The sequence below is a fragment of the Colias eurytheme genome, chromosome 3 (genome assembly GCF_061535395.1).
Source record: "Colias eurytheme isolate Ceu_HAF_F1 chromosome 3, ilColEury1 Martin Lab GWU primary, whole genome shotgun sequence".
In the NCBI taxonomy this organism is placed as follows: Eukaryota; Metazoa; Arthropoda; class Insecta; order Lepidoptera; family Pieridae; genus Colias; species Colias eurytheme.
In genome coordinates this window covers 4,881,195-4,908,263 of record NC_142982.1, presented here as the reverse complement: position 1 = coordinate 4,908,263, position 27,069 = coordinate 4,881,195, and the positions used below count along the sequence as shown (strand labels likewise).

At 33.6% G+C, this 27,069-nt stretch overlaps 1 protein-coding gene and 1 long non-coding RNA gene across 6 annotated transcripts in view; both read right to left on the bottom strand.

The window, feature by feature from the left end:
- The window catches only part of raw (NDT-like domain-containing protein raw), a 63,833-nt gene that overhangs the window by 29,421 nt on the left and 7,343 nt on the right, over positions 1 to 27,069 (bottom strand). The window contains exons 1-3 of one of the 5 annotated variants that reach the window (XM_090119568.1): positions 20,139 to 20,337; positions 9,732 to 10,259; positions 786 to 898 (exon numbers count right to left, since the gene is read on the bottom strand). In XM_090119568.1, coding sequence (XP_089975694.1) covers positions 786 to 898; positions 9,732 to 10,045 — 427 coding nt within the window. In that variant the 5' untranslated portion in view covers positions 10,046 to 10,259; positions 20,139 to 20,337. Of the gene's footprint in view, positions 1 to 785; positions 899 to 2,790; positions 2,984 to 9,731; positions 10,292 to 20,138; positions 20,338 to 27,069 lie in introns of those variants that run through there. The other 4 variants (XM_090119569.1, XM_090119567.1, XM_090119570.1 and 1 more) reach the window with 4 other exon arrangements.
- Positions 7,475 to 8,452, bottom strand: LOC149909536 (uncharacterized). Its single transcript, XR_016458423.1, has 3 exons — positions 7,878 to 8,452; positions 7,690 to 7,751; positions 7,475 to 7,615 (listed from the first exon to the last, which is right to left on the bottom strand). It is a non-coding gene; the product is annotated as an uncharacterized LOC149909536 (long non-coding RNA).

The window sequence follows — 27,069 nt, the reverse complement described above, 5'->3', positions numbered from 1 at the left end:
GGGTTAGAAACATCAAGAAGGAAGATGAGTAAACTTATAATTGCAGCGAGTGAATGACGGGACCTTATGTCGATATAGTTAAATGTTTCATCATATTATATTATTTTATGACATGAACTTTAGACTTTTGCCTCACAAGCAGTTAAATATTGGAGGTCTTTACTTAATTCCAGACCAAAATCATCTTTAATGTATTTATCAACCCTAAACGCAAAATAGGATGCCAAATTTGATAATAATATTAATCAAACGATAACATAAAGCTAATTGAGTCCCATCGGTTAAAGTTAATCTTCTGTTTATTCGACATTCAATTATCGTAAATATTACTGAAATTGTACCTCCTGCGCGCAACAACGTCGCGTGGGTTCTATCCAAGTTATTCATAACCGCAACAATTAACCTAAATTAATACATTGATTGAGCCGAATGAGTTACAATTTTGTAAGGATATAGAAAACGCCCTTAATTCCAATTGTTGTAAATTCTAATTATTTACTTGAATATTTGTCGTACCTAATATGTGTGTATGGGGCATTCCATTTCCAACGCTACTTAATTGCTCGATTGGCAAGTTACATATTTTAAATTAAATTGTCAGAAAAATATGGTAGGATGGTTCGATTGCATGTATTATCCTACGTCCTAAAGACAACTTCATAAAGGTAATAAAGTCGCAAAATTGTTGCGAGAGGACTGTCTTTTGAATGTGTACCTAAATTATTACATTATAGATCTAAATATAATATCATCTTAAAACTATGTCAAAAGTACTCAAAACATACCCTGTGTCTTAGTTGGATATAGTTCGATATCGTTGAAGAGGCTCTGCACTCGGTGGGCGGGTGCCGGCTGGTCGGGCGGACCGATGCGGCACTCCCAGGCGTTCGCCACCTCCCTGCGACGAAAACAACTTATTCACTTTTTTGTGTGGTGACTCTCAATGTTAGACAGAAGGGCTACTACATCTAAACGCGGACGCGTGGGTGAACGGAAGATTCACCCTGCTAGCGACATGCGCAAGGGCGGGCGCATCTTTGAATTCTTTGACGGGGATCACGAACCTCGCCTTGGGTTGTAGCTTGAATGGAGAAGGAGCTCACTTATTTACTACCACTACGCAAACTTTTGTAGCTATATTAATTAAATCTTCGCTTGTCTGACTCAACAGACAATTCAAGAATGAATACTGATCTGAATGGTATAGAGTTTAATTTATTGAGCTGTCTTGTTATACATATAGAATGTTTGATGAAGTCAGCAGAAATTATATCATCGTGAAAGAAATCATATTAACGGTTAATATTATGTTAAAGCCACTGCGTGAACATACTATTCGTGTAGGTATATTTTAAATTCAGTTTGAACATTAATTACTTTATGGTATTATGATTTATTAATTAGGTGTAATAATCATAAAGCTTTAAATCGTGTCTAAAGTATATTTAGTAGATTTAGTAGAAAACCTGTAATTTTTCATAGTCCGAAGCGACACTCTTCTGAAATATTACAAAGATACGATTTTTAACAGGCGATATTAGTATTACAATTTGTAAATACATATGTATAGTATTTTCATAGTTTATGGATTACCACAAGACAAACTATAGTAAGTACGTCAGCCGTAAATCTACATCTCGTGAGATAAGAACATAGTGAACACACGTGAATCGTGACGCCATAAATCTTGGTACATATTGCCGTATTCATCCACGAATAAGAAAACCAACAAAGCAATTTACCTGTTCAATTTTAATAATAGTAGGTACCTAACGTTATGTCGTTATATCATTTTGTCGAACTTAATAATAATAAGTTTTAAAAATGAAATTTAAAGAAAGGTCAGATTATCCAATCTAGCGAATAAATACACTAACTTTCCCTATAAACCTGAAGATTTCATTTACTTACATAGTTTAGAACTTGTTTAACAGCAGAGACACAGTCTACATTTATGTGATAGCAGTAGCGTTATGGCGATGCATTTCTAACCACATTTGCGGGTGGTATTATTTTCGGAGTAGCAGAACATGCAGACATAACAAGACATTCTTTAGCTCGGGTTACCTTAACCATTGAGCGGGCCCAACGTATTCCCACGTGAAAGTAAATAGTAATGTATGATAGCGGTTTCTTGTAACGCTCTCTAAGATCGCCGCCCACGCACGAGTGTCGCGCCCACGGATATCAAAATAGTATGTTATATCAAAATTATATGTTGATACGTCAATTTGTTTACATCGGACATTCTGCGGTTCGCTGCGGAATATTATCTGTGGTATTATATGTAATGGAGTAAGGTTTTGCAAAGGAAATGAATGTCGATAGTCATATCAATTTGAAAACCAAAAGAAAGAAAAGTTATTTCAGATTTGAGTGATTTTTTTTTGTTAAATTTTTTTTTAAGATTTTTTGTTAATTTATTTGTATAGTTTTAAAGGCTATTTAAATATGAATCGAGCGTCTGTATTATTGTATTCTAGGTAACAACAAACATATCTACAACTTTTACGGATAAGGCAAGCAATTTCAGTAAGGTTAACAAAATGATAATAAACATTAAGTCATTTAGGACAAGGACGACGTTTTCTAGCACTATGTTAGGAGCTAGGACCAATTGCGTAGGTAGTTTTATAGTCACCTCTTTTAGAAATATCCTTATAATAATGATCATAAAAAACATGGTTATACTTAGTCAATAAAATAAATTAGGTTTATTACCCATATTTATTATATAAAATGTAAATAGAATAATAAAATCATGTTATTTAAAAATAACTCAATACATACTGGCTAGGTATTCCTTGCAACGTAAAATCACATCCACATTGAACATTAACTTGGTTACACGCGTGGAGCACAATACATGCGTAGCACATGATAATCACAGCATATTTTAATACATCCATCACTATATAATTATTAATTGAAAGTATGTAAAATGCGGCACGTATTTATGATAACTCCATGTAGTCTCAGCACTCGGAGTCAGATAATTCACAATAATTGTATTCGCAAGAGGATGTATGACGTGAGCGAGAGACGGGAGTTCGCAGACTTGACCTGATCGATAACCGAAGGGTCGTTTGGTGACAAACACTGGATATTGTTTTTTCCATGTAAATTGATATTAAAGTTTATTAAAAAATTATTTATGTAAGTCAAGAAACGACAATTACAACAACTAACGACATGCTCCAATGTACGAAAAGGTTAAACAATCACGAGAGTAGGTAAATTCGCATTCAGTCATAAATACCTACTGAATCGGAGAAAAAATATTTACTAAAAATAAAATAAAAATAATTTGGAAAATCCAAAAGTGCACGCCTCATAATTTTTTTTAATAAATATTTATTAATTATTATTTTTGTTTATTTAATAACAATTAAACCACATCGAATCAGACCCTGAAAAATGAAAGGGTTCTATTCCTGAGCATACTCAAGCGTAAGAGAAAAAAAAAGACTCGATTAGTAAAGTATTTCGGTCGCTATCGTGTTAACAAGAAAAAGGATCCGCACATACAGACACACGGACGTCCAAGACAGAACTTTTTTAAACTGTTTTTTAACTAGTTTAAATAACAAAAATGACATCAAAAATATCATGAACGTTAAAAATAGTGTTTTTTCTTAATATGTGTGTGTATGTATTATCTTACAAGTGCAATGTATGATACATAAAGACATTTTAAGTTTGATAAATCAGATGTTTTGCGCGAAGTGACAGTAGTACCCACCTCAACGCTTCGCTTATGAGGCGTGCAAAATACACGAAATATTTTTTTTTTGTTAACGAAAGTATTTTTTTGTTAATCTGATTGATGTCCATATGTGACTTGAAGCATGCATTAGGTAACTAAGTATTGTTTCGGTATTTAATAAAAACGTACTTTATGCGGTTCTATAGAGGTAATGTACATACTCGTTTTTAAGAATAAGAAGTTACTTTGTTATTTTATCCAAATTACAAAAAACATTCCATTAATTGTTCGGCTTCAAACAAACGATGTAGAAATAAATGATGAGGTCAGTATGACAGTAATCCAATCAGAGTTCAGCAAACTCTTGTTTATTTTTTCAAGCGACCGCACAATACATTTTTAATTGCTTTGAACGAAAAAATTGCAGACTGACAGGTATGATGATGCACAATCATTTTAGTACTTAACTAGCTTACCGCCCGCGGCTTCGCCCGCTTTGTCTAAAACGTAATAAATTATATACTAAAACCTTCCCTTTGAATCACTCTATCTATTAAAAAAAACCGCATCAAAATCCGTTGCGTAGTTTTAAAGATTTAAGCATACAAAGGGACATAGGGAAATAGGGACAGAGAAAGCGACTTTGTTTTATACTATGTAGTGATAGTGATTATTACAATATCTGAATAGTAAAAAATATTTTCTTTGAAATGATTAAGTATACATTAATATAACGGTTTTATTGCTATAAATTGTGTGATAATTGATTATTGAGTACATAAATACATATAATATAGTTAAGTGTAAAATTCCTTTCTCTCAGCATTACTGCTTCATTAAATTTACCCGTAAGGTCTTTCAAAGACCTTCCTAACTTTGAAGGACCTTACAAGTGTATAAAAGAAGAAAAAGCATTTACTTGTTACTTTTTAAACTCATAAGTCAGTACTAAAATGTCTTTTTCCGAATTTGTCAATTATTTTAATAGTTTTATTGAAATATTTGTGGAAGCTTAAAAACACAAGAAAGTTGTGGTTTTTGTATTTGCAGCATTTGTCGTACAAACAAAACATATGTTTCTCGTATTTATTAATGACACGAAAAACGTAGAAAAACTCATTGTTCATCAAACTATTTTTTACAGTTCTATCCATCTTACCCCTCTGACAGTTGCTCAAGGTCACTAACTTCTGCACCAACCGGTTCATTCATTTCGTTTATTTTAAAAGAATAACTACATAATTATGTATGTATAAGATATTGTAAATTATAATTACAGATTATAAATATTTACTAAAATCTTACTACTTTATCTTCATTTTAAGAATAATAAATATTCATGATTACACAATAAATATAAGTTGTAAAAACAATAATTCTTGAGAAAAATATTAAGATTAAAATTACCAAATTTTTATTAAAGTCGGACAAATTACTAAACATGCACGCGACCCAGGCAGTCGGACATTTACAAAAATACACCATGACATCATGGTGTGCGAGCGAGACGCAACATCGCATCTCTTTTTCACATATCATGCTCATTATAAAAGCAGTTACGAGTGCATTTACTTCTCATTTGCGATCAATTAGATACGTACAATCTGACGTTACGCGAATCGATCTATCGTAATGGTCCGGGAGCCAGCAGCAGATTTTATGACCAAGTTCCTCTCAAGCGGTAATTAGTAAAATGCATCAAAGTATAGTATTATGAAGCCTCGTGAACGTCAGCTGGAGCTCGGTTGGGGGGAAGAGCGGTTGTAGCCTCCCGTATCAGCTGACGGTTTTTCCACCAAGATACAGCCAGCTGACATATATATTTATCCACAGTTACATATAAGCTATCATCAGGTAAATTTTTGTTTGAGAGGAAATAACGGAAAATAAATTTTTCTTTAAATTTAACTTTCATGTTCGAGACACCAGCTGACGTATAATACACCATGTTGTAACCAGCTGACTATTTTTTTTCGTTGAGATATTGGGTTAGCTACAATTTTACAAATTTTTAGCTGAGAGGAAATGAATGAATGAATGTATTTTTTTTCCTATGTGCGTGGGAGGCTACAACCGCTCACCCCCCCAACCGAGCGCCAGCTGACGTTCACGAGGCTTTATAATACTATACTCTCATGCGTCTGACGAATTATCTCTTGAGAGGAAATAGTTAACCAAATTTGCACCTGGCTCCCTAACCATAAATGAGCAGCGCTTGAGACGCCGAAATAGCGAAGCATACTTGCCGACTATAATCACATTCGCATACAATCGACGTCGATTGTGCTCCACTTCCGTGTGGATAACGGCTTTTTTAAGATCTTTTACAAAATGTCTGAGGTCATGTTCGTTTAAACACGTGATCTCATGGCCGGTGTAATTTCTTTTGATGAATGTGCAGATAGAAATTTAAGTACCTCTATACGAGAAGGTACTTCAAATTCATATACATAACGGTTAATTAAGACGATACACAAAAAAAAATCTACTGCTTGGCGGGCGGAGTCTAATAGCTCGCTATCGCGAACGCGGGTGTGCGCGAAGTCATTCTTGCAAACTCGCCGCGCTGCCGCTGGTCGACTCGGGACAAACATGTATGGAGTCGTCATACAGTTATAATATTCTTATACATATATTTAATTGTTGATTTATTGGTTTTATTTTCTTGCTTATAAACAAATAATCTTCTTTTTAACAACTACTTAGACATTATTAATAATTATTATTATTTCGTAATGTTTACTTTATTACAAAATAATACAGGTTATAAATAATCTTTAAAATAACAAAAAATATTGTTACTCTGAAAAAAATGAAATGGTACTCAAGAACGCGGACTACTGAATGGATTTAGATAGAATTTGATGCTGACGTAGATATTACGTCATGCCCAGAAATGAAAGGTAATATTTCTGAAAGAAGTTATAAACCCTAATTCTTCTCAGTCAAAGTCAAGAGTGGAAGATATCACTAATACAGTAAAACTGATGCGAAACTTTGGATGTTAATTTGTATATTTTTTTGTTAGTTGTTACTTAATCACGTCAAGACTACATTACCAATTTTGATAAAATATAGCTAATTGCCTGGATTTACACAAAGGATACTTTTTATCCGAACTGAACACTTCTGTGGGATAAGACAGGATTCACGATATAATCTAATTCCACGCGGGCAAAGCCGCGGTCGGAATGATATTTTTTTAAATAAAAAAATTGTTTAAAAAAAACACAAAATATATTGACGCATGTATTTATTTTTTGCACGCTATTATAATTGTAATTATTCATTACAAATAGTCAAAATAAAATAGCCAGAACAAAGTTAGGCCCTGGTAGGGTAGGTAGGCAGGTACAGCAATGTGAGACGAACACTGGCTTATTTATACCAATAATAATGTATTATAAACATTAAATTAAGTTTACTTTCTAACAACAAAAATACATAATATTAGCTAATGTGAAAGCGAATCAACCAATCATCACACAAAAATGAAATGTGCACACAAATATTTATCCAAATCGGTTCATGTCATTAGGAGGAGTGACTGCAGCGCCATCTTCCGGGCCCAATTGTGTTTCCAGATCACCCAGGAACTCAATTTAATATACTTACACAAAATTTTTCGAAATGAAAACTCACATTACTATGTAAATATGAATATAAACCTGTTTTATTACTAAGCAATTTCCCGCACAGGTGTAGTAAGTATAAATGAAATAAATATCAACATCAAATTCTTTATAAGTACAACATCTACCACCTTCTAAGAAATGTAATTCTTGAAATTATTTCGTATTTTTTTTAAATATAATACTACTCCAATGAGCTCCTGTTCCATATTATGTCCGCCATACTTCCACTAAGTTCACCATGATTTTTTATTTCTTTGCACTTTGTTGCTTTTTGCTAAAAATGGAATCATGCGATAAAACCAGTAGAGCTTTGATAACATACATTTTTGACTGAATAAAGGTACTTACGAAGGAGTGGATTCACATTGTGAACAATCAGTGGGTTTATTTTCCTTCTGGATTCCGGATTTCTGAACAGATTATTTATGCTATAAATGAAAAAATCTTACACATTCGTTATGTACTTAAAACAGGGGTACATATCAAACATCGTCTATAATATAATTATCATCAAATTTAAAATAAAACCAACTTACTTCATTAATTTGTTCCAATTGTAAGCATTCTTTTTCCTCCAACCTTTATGTTTCTTCTTCTTATTTTCTTTATTGTCCCCATTTGTCTCATTTTGTCTTATCGTGTTGTCACCCTTTTTTACGATTGCGCGAGCGACACAAGTTCCCCGTGTGACGGCCGTAGCGGGAATGACTCGTGCAGCGATCGGGGTAGGAAGGTACAGGGCGGCTCTCGCTATATTGGCTGGTCGCGCGCTATTTTCAAGTATTTCTTGTTTATTTCAAAACCATCGCATATTTCAAAATTCTAACACGGTAGACGTATAGGTTGTATATTTTATAGTTAATATCCAAAAAGTCGTAACTTTACGTTTGTTATTTTGAAGATGCCAGAGATTAAAAAAAAATAACAATGATAACTTTGTATTTTTTTTCTATCGAGAAAATATCATGGAATCATGTTTCTAAAACGGTAGACGTATTGTGTTACTATTGAACTTTCTTGTCAAGAATTCTCATCACGACAACTTTAATAATATAAAAATTACGAAGGTTTGAAAAGGGCCGTAAATGTTAGAAAAATTAATTCATCACCTTAAATATTTTGTTTTAACCTCGTATATAAATATCTTGTATTAGGTACCTATATTATACAACACATTTTTTACAACACATTCAATACTGTTGACTAATGTTGTTTCTAACAAAATACTATATTCAAAAGGAAGTGAGATATTTTATCGATGACTTCATTGTATTTGTATCAAAAAAACAATAGTTAATAGTTATCTTGTTCTAATCAATAAATGACACGGTGCGTACGCATAAATGTTTATACGGAAATGGACAATATAGCAAACAATTTAAAAACATTCTTATTGGTCTATTTACGCGTAGTAATAAATAAAAACATCTTTGACTGCGTAATTAGCAACATTACCACCGCCATCGTATAAACAAACACCATGATGTCATGTTAAATGTTGTTGACCCAACCGCAATAAAAAAGGCATTTAATACTCTTGGTCGTAGTAAGAAGTAAAGTACTAATGGCTACCGGATTTAAGGTCACGGTACCTTGCAAGTCATAAGTCTTAATTAAATTAGTAATCATGCAGCTCTACATTGTGTCATACTTATTTCTCATTTACAACGTATTTAGCGAAAGAGAGCAAACAAAATACACACAGGAGAAAATCTTTATAAACTTTTCTTTAAAAAAAACTAAACAAAATAACAAATAATTTGGAAAATCCAAAAGTGCACGCCTCATAATTTTTTTTAATAAATATTTATTAATTATTATTTTTGTTTATTTAATAACAATTAAACCACATCAACCGAATCAGACCCTGAAAAATGAAAGGGTTCTATTCCTGAGCATACTCAAGCGTAAGAGAAAAAAAAAGACTCGATTAGTAAAGTATTTCGGTCGCTATCGTGTTAACAAGAAAAAGGATCCGCACATACAGACACACGGACGTCCAAGACAGAACTTTTTTAAACTGTTTTTTAACTAGTTTAAATAACAAAAATGACATCAAAAATATCATGAACGTTAAAAATAGTGTTTTTTCTTAATATGTGTGTGTATGTATTATCTTACAAGTGCAATGTATGATACATAAAGACATTTTAAGTTTGAAAAATCAGATGTTTTGCGTGAAGTGACAGTAGTACCCACCTCAACGCTTCGCTTATGAGGCGTGCAATTGTGCACAGTTTGTATGTATAGTACCTATTATTAATGTCAGGATGCACCTGAACAATCTTTAAATATCTTTTTATCAATTCAATTTCTTGGGCCATTAATCAGACAATTGTAGGTATTCGGAATAAATGAAATGACTAAAATACAAGGTGATTGAATCTTACCTGGCCAAAGCTCCCCGCAGCTTAACGACGCCATTCGGCTTATTCGGCATGTGATCTGTTTCACACTTGATAGGTTCGTGTGATATAAATGAGGACGTCTGCGGCAAATCGCATATGAGCGGCTCCATCCGACATGCAATGGGGGTTCTCTTCGGTGGAGTGGCCCGGGGGTATGTGTGATGTTTAGCCGTGCCCGCGCTCGAGTCGCTACACCTCGACTTGGGCAGCGTGCGAGCGCATAGCGTTGTTACTGCGTTCTTCAGGTGACTACGGAATCTATTATTGCTCTGGGTGCTTAGAATTGCACCCTCCATCTTCCCGATTCAACGACTGCACTTTCACTTACTGTATATTAGAATCCATTGTTATATAACCCACTGCACTTCGATACTTAAATATCATCCTTTCATTGTAGAAAATTTTATGCAACTTTTATTGCAACATAGCACTATCTTGTAGCTATGTTTATTTTTGTTTATGCACTTTGCATTTATCATTTTTATTTATGTAAATCATTGTCTTCGATATCTGTTAATTTACATTTACACAGATGAATAAACCTATTCAAGACATTTATATAATTTTTCTAGCATTCTTAATTAATTAATGATTGCCCTATTTATATAACCTTGTCATTATTAATTGATTAATGAAATGATAAAAGTATAAATGAACAAAGAAAAAACCTATGTAGGTATTGATACTATGAAACATAATATGTACCTATAAGTGTGGTATGTCCGAGATAAAGCTCCGCAGATGGTATGAAAAGTATGTTTTAAGTTTTTTTTTAATATATTATGTGTAATTCTCGTCGGTATAATTTAGCGGAAGGCTGTAGCGCGGTCAGCAGAGAGACGAGGGAGGGGCGCGTAGGTGCGCTGACATCACCGTCGAAGCCAGCCGATCTTACATCACCTTTGCCGCAGCCGCCGATCGACAGAACAACGACCAGAGACCCGCGCCCAACTAACAATAAAATTATTCATGCGACGCACTACTGTTGGAAAAATGTGTATGTGATCGCATACTCAGATATTGTGAATGTCATTTACATTAAACAAGCTATATGCTGTGTAGAAATATTACAAATATTACATATAAAATGATCTAACATTACGTGCTCAATTTTAACATGCAAGATTTAAATATGTTGTAAGAATATTTTATAAACTAATTATGGTATTCTGATGGACCAATAAAAAAATACTGAACTCAGCTCTTTATGTATTTAATAACTAATAACGTAAGGGTTACATAGTTCATCGAACTCATTTGGCAACCTTCACAAGTCTTTCAATCACTTTATTTTATACTCCCTTTCTTCATATGATATTTTCCATTATGATTTTGTAAACAATAATAATTCCTACCAGGAGCTAGGCTGTGTTGTACATAAGTACATATAGTTAGACTGGCAATAAGAAACATTATAGATTTTTTCTATAAATTATAAAACAGTCTTGTGTTAAATGATTACTTGTCACAGTTTAAACATTCATATATCTAAATTTATTTCTCCAGTGATTCTTAATTTCACACATTTATGCTTCAAATGGATAGAATAACGGCGTTTGAGAATCTACAATAGAGCACACAAACAAATAAGATAAAGGCGGGAACAATCTGACATTTCAAACACTTTAATACAATAATTGCTTCTGGCCAAACAAAACGTTAAACGTAAGAGTAAATGCAGTGCAACAATTTATCAACGCCCACGAATTTACATTTGAGACATACATTGCGATCCAGTCTCTATATTGTATAGTAATCCAACTCTTCAAACTTTTATTGAAAATACTATGTATTTAAATTTTAAATAGACATTGCTGTGATGTCGTCTCCACTACATTTTAGCATATATGTATTTCTACATAGCTATTAGTCGTTATGTTTTTTAGTTGTTCCTACTATTATTATTTTTATATTAGCAAACGGTTTTAGATTACATGCCTCAATCAGTTTTGAATGAGGTTTTTATTTTTTCTGGTATTAGGAAATGTGAGAGATATTGCGTTCCTACACGTAAGTGATATAAGTAATTTTCATTTTCGATATTTTTTAGATTATCTCAGTAAAATTATTAAAGTAACGGGAAAGCGTGTTTTGGTAATACAGAATATTTCTTAAAACTGCCAGCATTGTTTTGACTAGGTAAAGTTATCGAGTAATAATAATCATTACTTTATGTTATCGAACCAAAAAGAGAATCGTTTTTTTATGCGCATACTATCAGTATTGAAAACAAGCTGTGCCGCGCGGTTTCACCCGCATTGCTCCGCTCCTGTTGGTCTTAGCGTGATGATAAATTATAGCCTATAGCCTTCCTCGATAAATAAGCCTTCTAACATCAAAATCATTTTTCAAATCGGACCAGAAGTTCTTGAGATAAGCGCATTCAAACAAACAAACAAACTCTTCAGCTTTATAGTATAGAATATAGATCATTAGAATGTTCAGAACATGAACCAGTAACCATAACACCAATATCTTTATAAATTATTTTAATTGTCAGCCGCGTTCAGTAGGGTATCATTAGCAGCTAACAGGTATTAAATAAGCATAAACCAGCGTAGGTACTTATTAACAACCTAACAGGTACTTAGATCAAGGCCTTTTATCGCCCACATTGCAAGACAATCACACGACGCTCATTCGATTTCACGATTATTCCAACGTAGGTAATTGTTAAAATTTGTTTCGGCTCTGAATTTAATAACACCTCATCTTGAATCATCACCATTTAAACTGTAATTATTATTACCTCTATCATTTGATATGCACGTGTACGACTATTGACTCAACTGTGAGAAACGATTAACTCTTTAAAAAAGTCAATTGGGAACTAATTGGTACATACATTTTTTTCCGATCACCGTAGAATTAAAACTATACTTAATTCCAATTTGCAGACAAATGAAACTGAACAACGTAATTTGAGCTGTATTTTATTATATCTTAATAACAATCAATTAAAAAAGGCTATAGAAACCAAGAGGAAGATAGGTTTAGAATAGACTACCTGTTGTAAGTAGGTCTATAACTTAATATATTATCCAAGGAAATATTTGTTTCAAAACTTCGCGAAATCCACGAAAATCATGTATCTGCCCTTATTCTCTATAACTCCACATTATATTAGTGTCACGTTCCACATTTCTCACGACAATGATACTAAATTGGTTTATCAATCACAGCTCCGGATGCAACGAGCAGTCTGTTCAACACCAGTGCGTGGGTGGAACAGTTCAACCACCGTGTTCCAGTAACAATATATTTGCAAATCGATTGCACAAACTATTCTCAAAAGTCAAAATTGAATGACGTGAGATGCCTACTTGTAAATCACCGCTACCTATACGAATAACGAAGAGAATGGACACATTTAAAAATAATCTAAAATGTAACTTTATAGAAAAAACTCTTAGTCAGTTAGTAATCCAACGAGTGTTAATTTAAATGTTCTTGTTCTATTGTAAATAGTCGAGAGCAAAATGCAAATTTTAAATTTTGAATAGTTGACTTATTTATTTATTTTTATTTAGAAAGACATCATTTATTTCTCTAACCTTATGGCTTTATATGTATGATCTTATAAATATAGATAGAGTTAGACATATTTGCATAATAAATGATCACTTCCCAAAATGGATTATCGATTGTTTCTTACCATAAGTATTTATTAGAATAATATCTGATATAACATCGTATGCAAATTTAAGGTCGTGAACAAGGATATTGTAATGACTTCAAATCGTGAAACAATGATGAGCAAATACCTAGGTACTTAATATTTATTAATTGCGTTTTAATTTGATTGATTCGTAAGATACATTTAAATGTAAGTACTTTTAGAATAATATCGTTTTATGGGCTTGTGAATCATAAACTAAATGTAATGGTATAATTTTGTACAGAAATTTGATTGTATTTCGATCACAGTTATTTCTAAAGCTTTGAAAAAAGTGATACGAAGCTTCCAATCTTTTACCGTTCTATCATCAGTGCCTTATTGTAAATAACGGTAATAGATAGTCTTCTTCCATTCCAATATGTTATTATAACACGAAACCGCGAAGCTAAGAACGTTCATAATTTACTATCTACTTTTATGAATGATAATTTTTTTGATTCGTTATCTGTTAAGATTATGTTCGTTTTGAGTCGCGTATTTTGTGTAGTAAGTAATTAAAATTATAATCAGATTACGAAATGAATTTGTATTAATGTTTTTCGTATAAATTACTAGTGTACCAATGCTATCAAAATCAACATTTCATTTGTTAGAATTACAATGTTTCACTTTGCAGTTTCATCAAAACATTTATTTTTATATCCAATTTATTATATTTTTTTTTAATTTTAAGTACTTGCACGTTTCAGTTTATTGTACTAATTATACTACGTAATACCTATATTATTATAGGTAAAAAATATTCTAATTTCTACATAAATACATCAAAGGCATCTATCGACAGCAAAGTCTACTAAAGAGCGGTGTACAGGGTGTACTTTAAACGAAGCAAAATAGAATGATTCAATTACCATTGAGATGCAATTTAAAGTTGACACTATAAATTGCCGATTCACAATAGATGGAGGTCAGACATCTAACTACATCGATTATGTTCTCATCAAAGAACGAGTTCATAAAATCGAGACATCCTGTCAATAAATCTAGTTAACATAAGACCTATCGAGGAAAAGGTCCATTATGTTGTATCGAATTGATGTCACTATAAATACAGTAGCACTACATACTTAACTATTTAGTAATCTATGACAGTAGAACAAAGGCTGTAGATATAAGTTTAAGTGTCGTTGTACTCTCGAATTACTTCCTTAGACTCCAAATTTAAATGCATTTGTATTACCTTTTTTTGCCCTTCTCTTTAAAACTGGCTGTTTAATTAATCTTACTAACCAAGCTACGTTAAAGACTGGTTTAGTATCATCACGAACTATAATAAATACCTACAACAGGTAAAAACTAAAAATGTTCGTTTTAAACCGTTTTTTATATAATACTATTGTAACTTGTAAGCCTTTAAACGTATAATAATTCCAATAAAAAATCCAAAATCTAACTTCCAAATCAGCTGACCGCTATATGGCTGACCGTTTTCAATCGCACGCTATCGAAAAACAAGTTTCTTTTTTATAGCCATTACAAAACATAGACATTGAGAGGGTGTACGATTTGTATGGTTTTATTAGCAATTCGCATCGCCGATTATCGCTATGATATCATATTAAGGCGCCGAAAATAACACAACGATATTACTCATTTGTCAGGTCGTTGGGTAGTAACTTAGCCACATAATGCGGATGTATAAATTTATAAATATTTATTTTTTCAAATTGGCTAGGATTCATAAAACGATATGAATTTTTATAAAATTCTGTTCGTGACACTTCAATAGTAATTGTAATAATATTATTGCTGAATTGTTGTTCTGTAGTATTTTAACTTTTTACTTTGATCGTTGTTTAACACTACGTAAAAACTACATCCATCATGCAAAAAATTCCATTTGTTTCTTGGCATATATTCAAAAAGAATTAGCACGAAAACACCATTCAAAGGAGAATGGCGAAACTGGGCCTAACAAAATTAGGGCCTTACAGAAATCATAATATATTTAAAATTCATTATGTTATTTTTAATTAGGGATGTAACGATACCGATACCGATACCGATATATCGGCCGATATATCGGCAAGCCGATATATCGGTATCGCCGATAATAAATCAACCGATACCGATATTTTTTTATATTAAATTCTTTCTTTTCTTTTATGTTTTTGCATTGTATTCATTCATATTGTTTTATTTCTGTTTGTGTAATAATGTTAAGGAAGAGCGGAACCTCCTGACACAAGCATTTTATTTGCTTACTAGGAGTGTTCCAATCACAAATTTGTTTATGTAAAGGAAAGGATTAAATAAATTTTGAATTTTTTTAATTTTTAACGTGATAACGTTTTTAAAATCGTTTTAGTCGGGTGACATGTTCATAAACTTGTGTCACCAAAACCTCACGAGCGCGATCGCAGGTATAACGAGAGAGAGACGGACCGATCTCCCGTTTCATCTCGAGCGCTGCCACTGCCTATGTTATCACGTAAACATCTCGATCGTAAACCTACTTTACAAACAACCAATTTTTTTATATCAAATAATTCAAAAATCCGCGCCCAATGAACGATGCGGGAGGCCGCCCGCGCACGTTTGTTTTCTGAAAAAACTCTACCAATAGTAAACTTTTATTAGGTACTGATTGTATGTGTATTACTTAAAGTTTAATTGACTTCGTAAAATAATAATACTAAAATAAATGGTTTTGTTGTTTTTTGATTTGACATTTTTATTTAAAAGAATACGATTAACAGTTGTCTCTGTTAAATGTTGGTAACTTTTTATGCATAATTCACTATTTATTTTTCTACCAAGCCATCGATATCGGTATCGGTATCGGTATCGCCGATACATTACTACAAATATCGGTATCGGTATCGCATCGGCAAAATCATGTATCGTTACATCCCTATTTTTAATAATTCTTGGTAAAATATTGACTTCTGATTCTATGGGAAAACAAATGTTTGAAAATAAAACCGGCCAAGTGCGAGTCGGGCTCGCGCACAAAGGGTTCCGTAGCAGCAAATATAATAAATTACAGTTAAATCAACCTATCTCAAAAACTATAAGAGATACTTTGATCAAACCAAAAATCGTTGAAAGAGTTAATTAGCATGCATCACCTCTATTTTTTTTAGAATTTTATACCCCGTAGTTATAAAAATAGAGGGGGGGGGACATACTTTTTACGACTTTGAGAGCTGATATCTCAAAAACCGTTCACTTTAAGAAAAATGTTTTTTAGAAAACTTTATATCATTTTAAAAGACCTTTCCATTGATACCCCACACGGGTATGTACATCGAAAAAAAAAATTTCATCCCTCAGTTACATGTATGGGGGGCCCCACCCCCAATTCTTTTTTTTACTATTTAGTGTCATATTTTTGTAGCGGTTCATACAACACATATTCCCATCAAATTTCATCACTGTAGTACTTATAGTTTCCGAGTAAATCGGCTGTGACAGACGGACAGACGGACAGACGGACAGACGGACATGACGAAACTATAAGGGTTCCGTTTTTGCCATTTTGGCTACGGAACCCTAAAAAAGATAATGTGTTCACTCGGCATTGTTATTTAGATTTCTATGACTACCGGTCTTATCAAGCAGAGATTGTCAGTGCTGTCAGGAGTAAAATAGTCGATATATCGATTAAAACGAATGAATATTTATTTTCATTTTTAGTTTTATATAAAATTCAAATGCTTTATAAATCAGAAATATAAGTTAACTGCGATACATATTTTATTTTTAACTTTTTAGCACGCTATTTATTTAGGTAATTCTACACATTTTTACTCATGGCGGCCGCACTTTGTAAGAATATTTCTGAAATGTAGCTGGCCGCTTCAATTTTAATTACAATGTCATGTTTGTCGTTTGACTTTTGACAATTGATTGAGGTTTTTCGTTTCGTGGTTAACTTATTTTCTTCATCTTTATCGACTTTCGCTACGTATTACGGACACTGACGATCTCTGTTATTACTACCAACCAACGCTTGCACACCGGACTTTGATTACCTGCCTTTACGACTCACTACTGCTACCCTACCTGGACACCGACTTTGCATCCGATTTTTCATTTACAAATATGAACTGCATCAACTGTGGTATTAATGCTAATCACATTGCATTTGTTACAAGATAACGCAATAATATCAATTATACAAGGGTGTGCTGCTCCTCTAACGGTTAGTGGATTAGTATTATCTAAGGTATTTAGTACTAGATATTGAAATCAAACAAAAACGTAAACACACATTGTTTTATATATATACTAGCGGTCCACCCCGGCTTCGCCCGTGGTACCTACATGTTTAAACTATCCTATCTCTCAAGTTGGATCGAACTCACACTATTCACTTTCTTTTGTCCAATTGTAATATTAATTCTTTATTTGTAGATCACTCACTCTGATGACATATGTGATGCATGCTGGAAACTTGCAAATGATTCTTTGAGGATTGAAAATCATGAAGAAGACACTGTAACTCTTGGTCATCAACGTGTATGCATTTATTGTGGACGTTCTGTATTGCGCACACGGTTTCATTTACTAAGAACTGATTCTCAACGCGATCAAAGAATGAGAGCAGTGGCCAGTGATATTAGAGTGGATATTACCTCGTCATTTAAGTTATTAAGTGTTTTGATAATATTTTAAGTAAAAAGTTGCCAATAATCTTCTTTTTAAATCTCAAAGTAAAAATAAAAGGTGTTTTAACAAAGTATTTCTTTACAGATTGGAAATAGAGCAACATATCTATGTCATTCTTGCTGGGTGAGGGCTCTCATAGGAAGGGAAGCAATAACAGTTTATTATTGTAATTGTTTAGTAGGAAGAAGAACTGTAGGTTGCTGCTGTCACGTTATGTGCATAATATGGTACCTTAGCTGGGCAAGGTATCAACCAGATTTAATGCTGCGAGCACAGTTTCTGGATGATGTGTTAATTGTTTATGATGATAATGATGAATAAACGATTTATGAAAAAACGTGTTTTATTTTATATATACCTACGATGTTTTGGTAGGTAATCTAAAAGAATAAAAGTTCGATCCAATATCTCTATTACCTAACTGTTCTTCTGTTACACTCTTTATCTAAATAATGTATATTATAGGATATAAACTTACCTCTACTTAGAAAGAAACAAAGCTATTCATTGAACTCGAGCAAACCTAACCTCAATTTTAGTGACGTTACATGCTCAATATCTCTGCTATCCCATAGAACAGATCTTTAATTGTTATATATATAGAATCTGTATATTTTTATCTATTTAACCCCACATAAATCATCAGTGTAACGATCAGGCCCAAAGTCCTATGGGAGTTTGCCATTCTCCTTTCGTTATAATCTGTCTAACATGTAGACGTATCTGTTACAGAGCAGTTAACTGCAACAGTGAAGAATGCGACACTGCCCATTACATCCTGAATCAACAATTAAAACTAGCTCGACATTGAATCCGAGTTAAATACGTTGCTTGAAGTTATGTTTTCTTATCAATATGTCTATTATTTATGGCTAAGTGTTTTTATACGACGACGACTAAACTGCAAAGCCCTGTTCTAATAGAATATTGTTAATAGTAGAGTTTAATAAGTTAGGCCAAGTAAAATATTCCATGTACTTTGAAAGAAAAAAATAATTATGCAGTTTAATATATTTTTATACCTTGAATTTTCAAATTAAATATTTCACATTACATACAAGTACCTAGTAGTTTGTTAATTGTTGTAATTTGAAAATTACAACAATTTACAGTTCATTTCGGTATCTACATAATATTAACCTAAGAAGTCAGTACTGGTACATATTAAAGAACTTATAGTTCACTAGATTTTTCAGCAGTTGAAAACCGTGAAATTGTTGTTGTGATCAGAATGGAGAAAAATCAGTATTGTAGCAACTTATTTAATATAATATTTTCTTGTTTATCTATAGTAGAGCCATTTTAATAATGTTGCCTACATTTAACAGTTCAACAAAATTCAACTACCTATAAATAATGATATTTCGTTTTGTTAGAACTGCACATTTGCTTAACTTTTTTCAATTACGATTACATATTTATAATAATAATGACCGATGCAAGTAATTTTAAGATTTGATTTTACTGATAAACCATTCTAAACATAATAAACAATTTCTGATTTAAATAACTGACGTCGCAACAATTTTGTGTCAATAAACCTTTTTTCTTAATACCAGAGGAGACGTTACTCTAAAAATCGAAATCTTTCATCTAGAATCGAATGCATTGATTACTTGTGGATAAAAATCATCATAAATTAATAAATGCGTTGTGTTTTTTTAATTATGTATTACACTTGTTTCATTTTGCTCCTTAAATTTACGAAAGAAAGTATAGAACTGGGACAGCGATTCGCCTGATGAATTTTAAAATTGACATGTGTTTCAAGTTCGATTGACAATTAATGTTTCAAGTCCGTATCGATTAATTCACTTTAAATCGATGTTTTTAAGCTACATCTCTTCGAAGATAAAATTGATAGACGTCAAATGTAGCCTATAAAATTATCTCGACTATAACATTATAGACCTAAGTAAGCTTCACATGTATCTGTTTTCAAATCCTAATAAGCATACATAATGTAGAGCTCTATCTCTTCGACTTGATTACCACACTTTTACTACATCAGAACTAAAATATAGACAGAAAAATACTGAAATAACCAATGTCTTAAGTATTCAAGCTACTTATTATGAACATGAACACAAAACTACCTCACTGTACAAGACCGTTAGATAAGTCCGTGCCGTTTCGTATCATAGATTTATTCACCTGTGTATAATCAATGGCAACTTTCCACTAATATCACTATGTTCATATTGGTTCACAACGTCACTGTGATTTAACTGACGTGCTTGTTAAATTAACGATGTTGTGAATTATTGCTACGGACTGTACCACGCGGCGGCGACGGTCGCGTAGCACTGATGACGGTCGAACGATAGCGCGTACGCGACCCTATAACTTCTACCAAGAGGTTTCCGTTTTAAAATTGTGACGTTTCCTATCGCTAATGCTCCAACTAAACTATTCATGTAAACATCACGCATTCCACTCGCCCTGTGCGTGGTACGAGGGAACGTTGTCACTTCAATACTGATAACAGGTATGACACTTCAGCAATTTGTTTCAACACACAGAACACTTTACGTGTAGTAAACAAACTACCTAGCATGAATGGTTATTTAAAATATTACTATTATTATCTGCTGCTTGTAATAAAACATGGGTTGTAAGTGACATTTGCGTAGTAAAAAGAGTGACTCTACATAAATTAGCATGCCTTCGTCAGCATGTTTTCTATCGAAACGGAAGATATTTTATTTCAATAAGCTTCAATAGAATCCGACAAATATATCTTCATACAACACATAATTATGTCCAAAAGTAAAAGAACTCTATGGAAATTGCTATATTATTATTAAAACAAATAATTCATAATACATTGGAAAGATCTCGTAGCACGTCGTTTAGGCTCTACAAATTTTCTGAAGATTTTTGTTTATATGTAGCCTAAGCAGCCTTTTTATTATTTAGTAAAATAATTGATTACTACCGCCTTTAATAACATAACAATTACATTATTGCAAGTTCAGGCTGACAGAGCTCATTGCGTACAATGTGCTCTAGCATAGTATGATAGTCAATATTTGACAATGTAAAAATTGAAACATGCATAATTTCAGAAAGAAAAAAAAATTAATTCAAGTATTGAGTCTGTCCGATTTTCAATCGTTCTCAAGTCTCAACATAGCGTTGCCGCGATGTTGAAACACAAACTACAAAAAACTTACGCAACTTATTCCTAGGTCAAAACAAAAAAGTATTTAAACAAATCAAACGCCGCTTTTTTTTAGATTGTAAACATTTCAACGGGTAATCGTTATTTGTATATTTCTTAAATGTGTCAAGCATTTTAATTTAATATTTCAAATTGATTAAAGGCATTGCGTGAGTCGGAAGAGGTTGCCTTCGAACAATGACCAAAATAAAGTTGATCGCGGAGAGCTCGCCACGATATTTTGGCAAGTCGGACCGTACGGTGTCGCGGGTACTCGATGATGCCATCGCCGCGGAGGATCGTGACGTCACCACACATTTTCCAAACGTGGCCGCCAGACGAAAATAGTCCCCGCCCCGCCGCAGGCCCCTCACACTGTCACCGATAAATTTAGCGAGTCGAGCCGGTTTTAAGAGACTAGCGCAATGCCTCCTATGTTTTACATTTGACAACTGAGCTAATCCCTAAACAGCTAATCTTATATATAAAAATGAATCGCAAAATGTGTTGGTAAGCGCATAACTCGAGAACGGCTGAACCGATTTCGATAATTCTTTTTTTATTATATTCCTTGAAGTACGAGGATGGTTTTTATTATATTTTATTAGAGAAAACGAAAATATGTACCACGGGCGAAGCCGGGGCGGACCGCTAGTACACAATAAACATGCATGTTTATGTTTGGCACGAGAGAGAGCCGAAAAAAACAAAGATTTAGGAATGTTAGTTTAGAAACGTTATTGCAGATTCCATTCGAATTAAATATTGTGTGTGCCTCTACAAAAATATATAATCTTTTGCATTTTATATGGATAGGATGTAAAAATTTCAAAGAACATAATTTTATTGAGGGGTGAAGTTCTAAATTTAATAATTTCTAATCTTTTTAACCAAAGAAAGGTTTTCTAAAGCACAAGGTATTTAACACAATGTAGTCTATAGACATCTATAAAATGTCAAATAATAATTTGTAGTGGAAATAGTTAATCCCAGTCCATTATTCTTATTGGAAATACGATTAATATTTGTTTTTAAAATGCTCTATTATTACATATTTGACTTAACCAGCGTGCACTTCATCAGCAATGCTCCGCCCATAGCTAATAATTATGCAGGCAGGTGTGTATTTAATGAGATTGAGAATCTCAACAAAAATTGTGCATGTATAGGTAAACCAGAATCTGATGGCAATTAGGGAAATCAAAATTTTGAGTGTGCAACCCTAGGGAAAATGGACTGAACGATCTTGATACTGCTTATTTTTTAGTTTGTTCTCAATATCATTAGTCACATTACATAAGTGGACAATACTGTACTTAATAATGAGATATCCACTTAATATTATGTAGGTACATACTTACATGTATAATATACATATTACTTTTATACAGGTAATACATATTATTATTTACCTTTTTTATGTGCCATGTGAAAATATCGATGTTATATCGAAAGAAAACTAGACTGCTTATAATTTTTTATAAAATAAAATAAAAATAAAATAAAGCTGTTTATTTTCGTAAGTATTAACAAATACACACATTATAAAATTGACTTGGACAGCTTGGACTTGACGAATAGCCGTATCGGAAACTCCTGTAATAAGTTTTCATAAAATTATATTCCAATCAACAAACAATATTATAGTTACCTACATATAATATTTTTTAATTGAAAGTATCAAAGCGGGTAAGTCCAATTTACCAATAAAATCTTCTAAGAGCGAGCGCGCACGAGCAACTTTGTCTCCGCAACTATTTTGTCTCCGCAACTATTTTGTCTCTCCACCCATGGGCTAGTATGAAAGTGCGCGCACGTAGCGACGCAACTCCCGGGAGACTTTTTTGTCCGCGGGTTCGGAGACAAGCCCGCGACGCAACTGTCGCCCTATCTATTGGTTTCAATGCAAGTGCGCGCACGGCGACAAAAATGTTGCCTGTCGGCGGCCGCCGGCCAGTTGCCGCGTAACCGGCGTAGCGATAATACGTATTTATGTCAACGTATTTATTCTCGTACACAGTAGTTTTAAGTTTTAACCGACTTCAAAAAAAAAGAGGAGGTTATCAATTCGGCCGGTATGTTTTTTTTATGTATGTACACCGATTACTCCGAGGTTTCTGAACCGGTTTACGTGATTCTTTTTTTTTTGATGCGGAATGGTGTGGAATTGGTCCCATAAATTTTATTCGGATAAGCCCAGTAGTTTTTATTTTATGAGCATTTTTGTCTGGTCTCGATGACTAAATTGAAATGTAGCAAGTAACTTTGATTCATTTCCAGGAAACCGATTGAGCTGAAATTTTGTATACGCATGTAAATTGGATAGCGATGAAACATTATTATGAGATAGAGCTGATTTGATGAGGGAATCGGAAGGTGGCCATAGGAACTTAGTAATATATTGACTCAACTTTATCGAGGTTGAGCTCGTTTGATTCGTGTTGAAAAATACACTAAAAAGTATTAAATAAAAACTACTTTACTTTTTACAATTACGATTACATATCTATACTAATATTATAAAGAGGAAAGGTTTGTAGGTATGTATGGTTTTCAGTTTTCACGCATAAACTACTGAACCGATTACAATGAAATTAGCACACATATAAAGGGTAACTTGGATTAACACATAGGATAGGTTTTATCCTGGAAATCCCAAGGAAATGGGAACTATGCGGGACAAGAGCACAGACCACAACCGTTTCTTCGAAATCCATGTTGATAAATGCAGAAAATTTTAAAGAAAAAGTTGCGTTGCTGTCGCTTTCGTGAGCGCATCGTTCAAAACTTTGCGAGGAGACAGCGACAGAGACAAAATAGTTGCCGGGCAACTAAGTTGCTCGTGCGCGCTCGCTCTAAATTGAAAATTGTGATGTGTTTGACCCTTCTTCATCAAATATTTTTCTATACACATTATAAACAACACCTCTTTTTTGTGATCACAGCGGCTTTTTCGACATTACCGAAGATTTTTTTAGACAAAATCCTAAAAATTATTTATCAACTGCAAAAAAGACAAATAATTTGACAACCAATTTGATAGTTGTCAAATAAGTTGCCACATGAAAATCTTTTATTTCTTAAATATAAATATGCCATCAGATTCTGGTAGACCTGGATTCTGGTAACAAAGATAAATGTTTGATGATCACCCTAGTTTTTTATATCATACTGAAGGAAATTATAGCCTTTATATTGCTTTGAGGTCTATCAGTTAAATTGGTGATAGTAACTTTGGCGCAAAGCTGTCGATAATTTAATAACTCAATTTAACTACTGAATTCAGTACAAATTGTATCATTTTGTCTTTTAAACGTATAAACTGGCGTGTTCCCCTCATATCACACCGCCCTTTGAGCGTAGAGCGTTCCACCCTCTACAGAAAAAATCTTACAATGTGCGGCTGCTATAAAATAATCATTTATTTTCCTCAAAAACTTATAACTACAGTAACGAAAAAGTACAATTAAATCTGACTGGTTTCAGATGTCTGTAGTGTTTGCAAAAGATCTTTTAAAGCGCACAGTTGTATATTGCCCACAGTCAAGGTGATGAGGGTGGTATTGTTGACGATGTCGTGCTGTACGGTGGTGGAACTCGGCGGCGGGCAATGTTCCAAACAACTCTTCAGAGCACTCCCCATAGTAAATGCGATAGAGAACGCATAAGGAAGCGACATCTCTTCGCAGCACCAAAGTATCAAGCCGATCGGTGAGACTTGGCTCGTTAACAAGTCGTACAGCTCTCCTTTGAATACGGTCAAATGGAAGGAGGTATTGTTGGGGTGCCCCGGCCCAGATGTGGGAGCAGTTTTCCATGTGCGGCCTAACTTGCGCCTTATATAGCTTGAGGCGATGGTGCGACGTGAAATCCTGCCCCGCTCTACAGAGCACACCAAGTTTTTGTGAAGCCAACTTGGCTTTTCCTTCCAAGTGACAAGAAAACTGTACGTTACTCGAGATTTCGAGACCAAGGATTCCGATACTGGCTGCGGCTGAGAGAGGAGTACCCTGAAAAGTAGGAGCTATGACGAAGGGGAGCTTTTTAGCTGTAAAAGCGCATACCTGTGTCTTTTTGGGGTTAAATTCGACTAGGTTGTCGGCCCCATTCTGAAACCTCTTGTAAAGAAGATTCAATCACAGACACGAGGTTGTTCCGGCACTCAATGACGCGCTCCTGAGTGTAGCCTGTAGTGCAGATCACCAGAGAAAATAGTGACTGTTTAAATGTAAACTAGAAAGTCTTTACTGGGCTGTAGTACCCTTGCATTTGAAACAAACATATATAGGCTGATGATGATTCTGACTTACAAGGAGTATGAATTCAATTCAAATATTTTCATAAAATACACTAACTATAAACAATTACATTAAAAGGCCTAAAAAACGAGAAGCAATCCTACGTTTATTTTTTCCTCTACTTTAAACAACACAATTAACTTAACGATCAGTCACGAAAATGGGTTGCCCTTGACTTCTGACTGCTCTGTGCTTTATAGAACCAGGTGTTCTTTCCGGAAAGCCATATATGTGGACGACAAAAACATATATATCTTAAATTTTTTTGGATGTACAATGATGCTATTATTCATACAAAATCAAGATTTGTTTATTTTATTTTTTTGGACGTCTAAAATCGTTAACCATTTAAATATTTTCAAAAGCATATTTTATATTACTTTCAGTGCAAAAAAAATAATTAACATTCATTATTTCTCACACCTACATAATTTTACCTATCTCATACATATTTTTACCAACTGTATTTCTTTTCCTTACAGTACAGGTAGGACACGTCATGAAAATCAGACTTTGGGTATGAAGGGTTGTAGCGCATAGAACAATAGTCAATTTTGAATGGAACACAATCGTTGTCTGTCGTTATGTCCACATTTTGAATTTTAAGAATAAATATTTAAAATGTTGGCTAATGAGCAGTGGCCAGTGACATGCTTCAAAAAGTCTGTGGCTTTAGACGGTATGAGCGTGCGTAAAATTTAAGTTAATCTTCAAATAATCTGCACATTGTCACTGCTTCTATCGGTAAATGTAAGCATGGTGACTTTTATGTAAAACAGGAAAGTCTTAACTGAACTGTGCCGTTGCAACAACAAACATACTATGATGATTGCGAGAACTTACCAAGAGCGCAAATGTTAATGAATACAGTTATTTTAGTCGTCAACAATGCTTTGTATTGAATTATTCAGTGAGTATCTTCCAAGGATTGTTGAAGAGCTGTAATTTTAATATACAAAAATCTACAGTACATAGGTACCTAGAAGTTAAAAGTCGCTTCCCGCTGTCTGTGTCCCTACTCCCTATGCATGCTTAGATCTTTAAAACTACACAATGGATTTTGATATTTATATTGTGGTTCTTGAGGAAAGTATATAATTTTTTAAAGTTTTAGACAAACCGCTTTTTCCGCAGGCGCAGGCGGAAATCTTGTTTTTAATATTTCCTACATCATCTTAATCTTAATACTATTATAAAGGCGAAAGTTTGTAAGGATGTATAGATGTATGGATGTATGGATGTTTGTTACTCTTTCACGTAAAAACTACTGAACCGATTACAATGAAATTTAGCACACATATAGAGGGTAACTTGGATTAACACATAGGATAGGTTTTATCCCGGAAATCCCACGGGAACGGGAACTATGCGGGTTTTCCTTTGAAAACGCGGGCGAAGCCGCGGGCGGAAATCTAGTAATCAATATTGAAGTCGCTTAATTCATTCATTAACGAATAGCATGACTCTATTTACGATACAAAGAATGCCGAAACATACTATGTCACAGGTTATTTATCTCAACAACCAATTACGACATTCGATTTGGCACGCAATTGCTCAGCATGC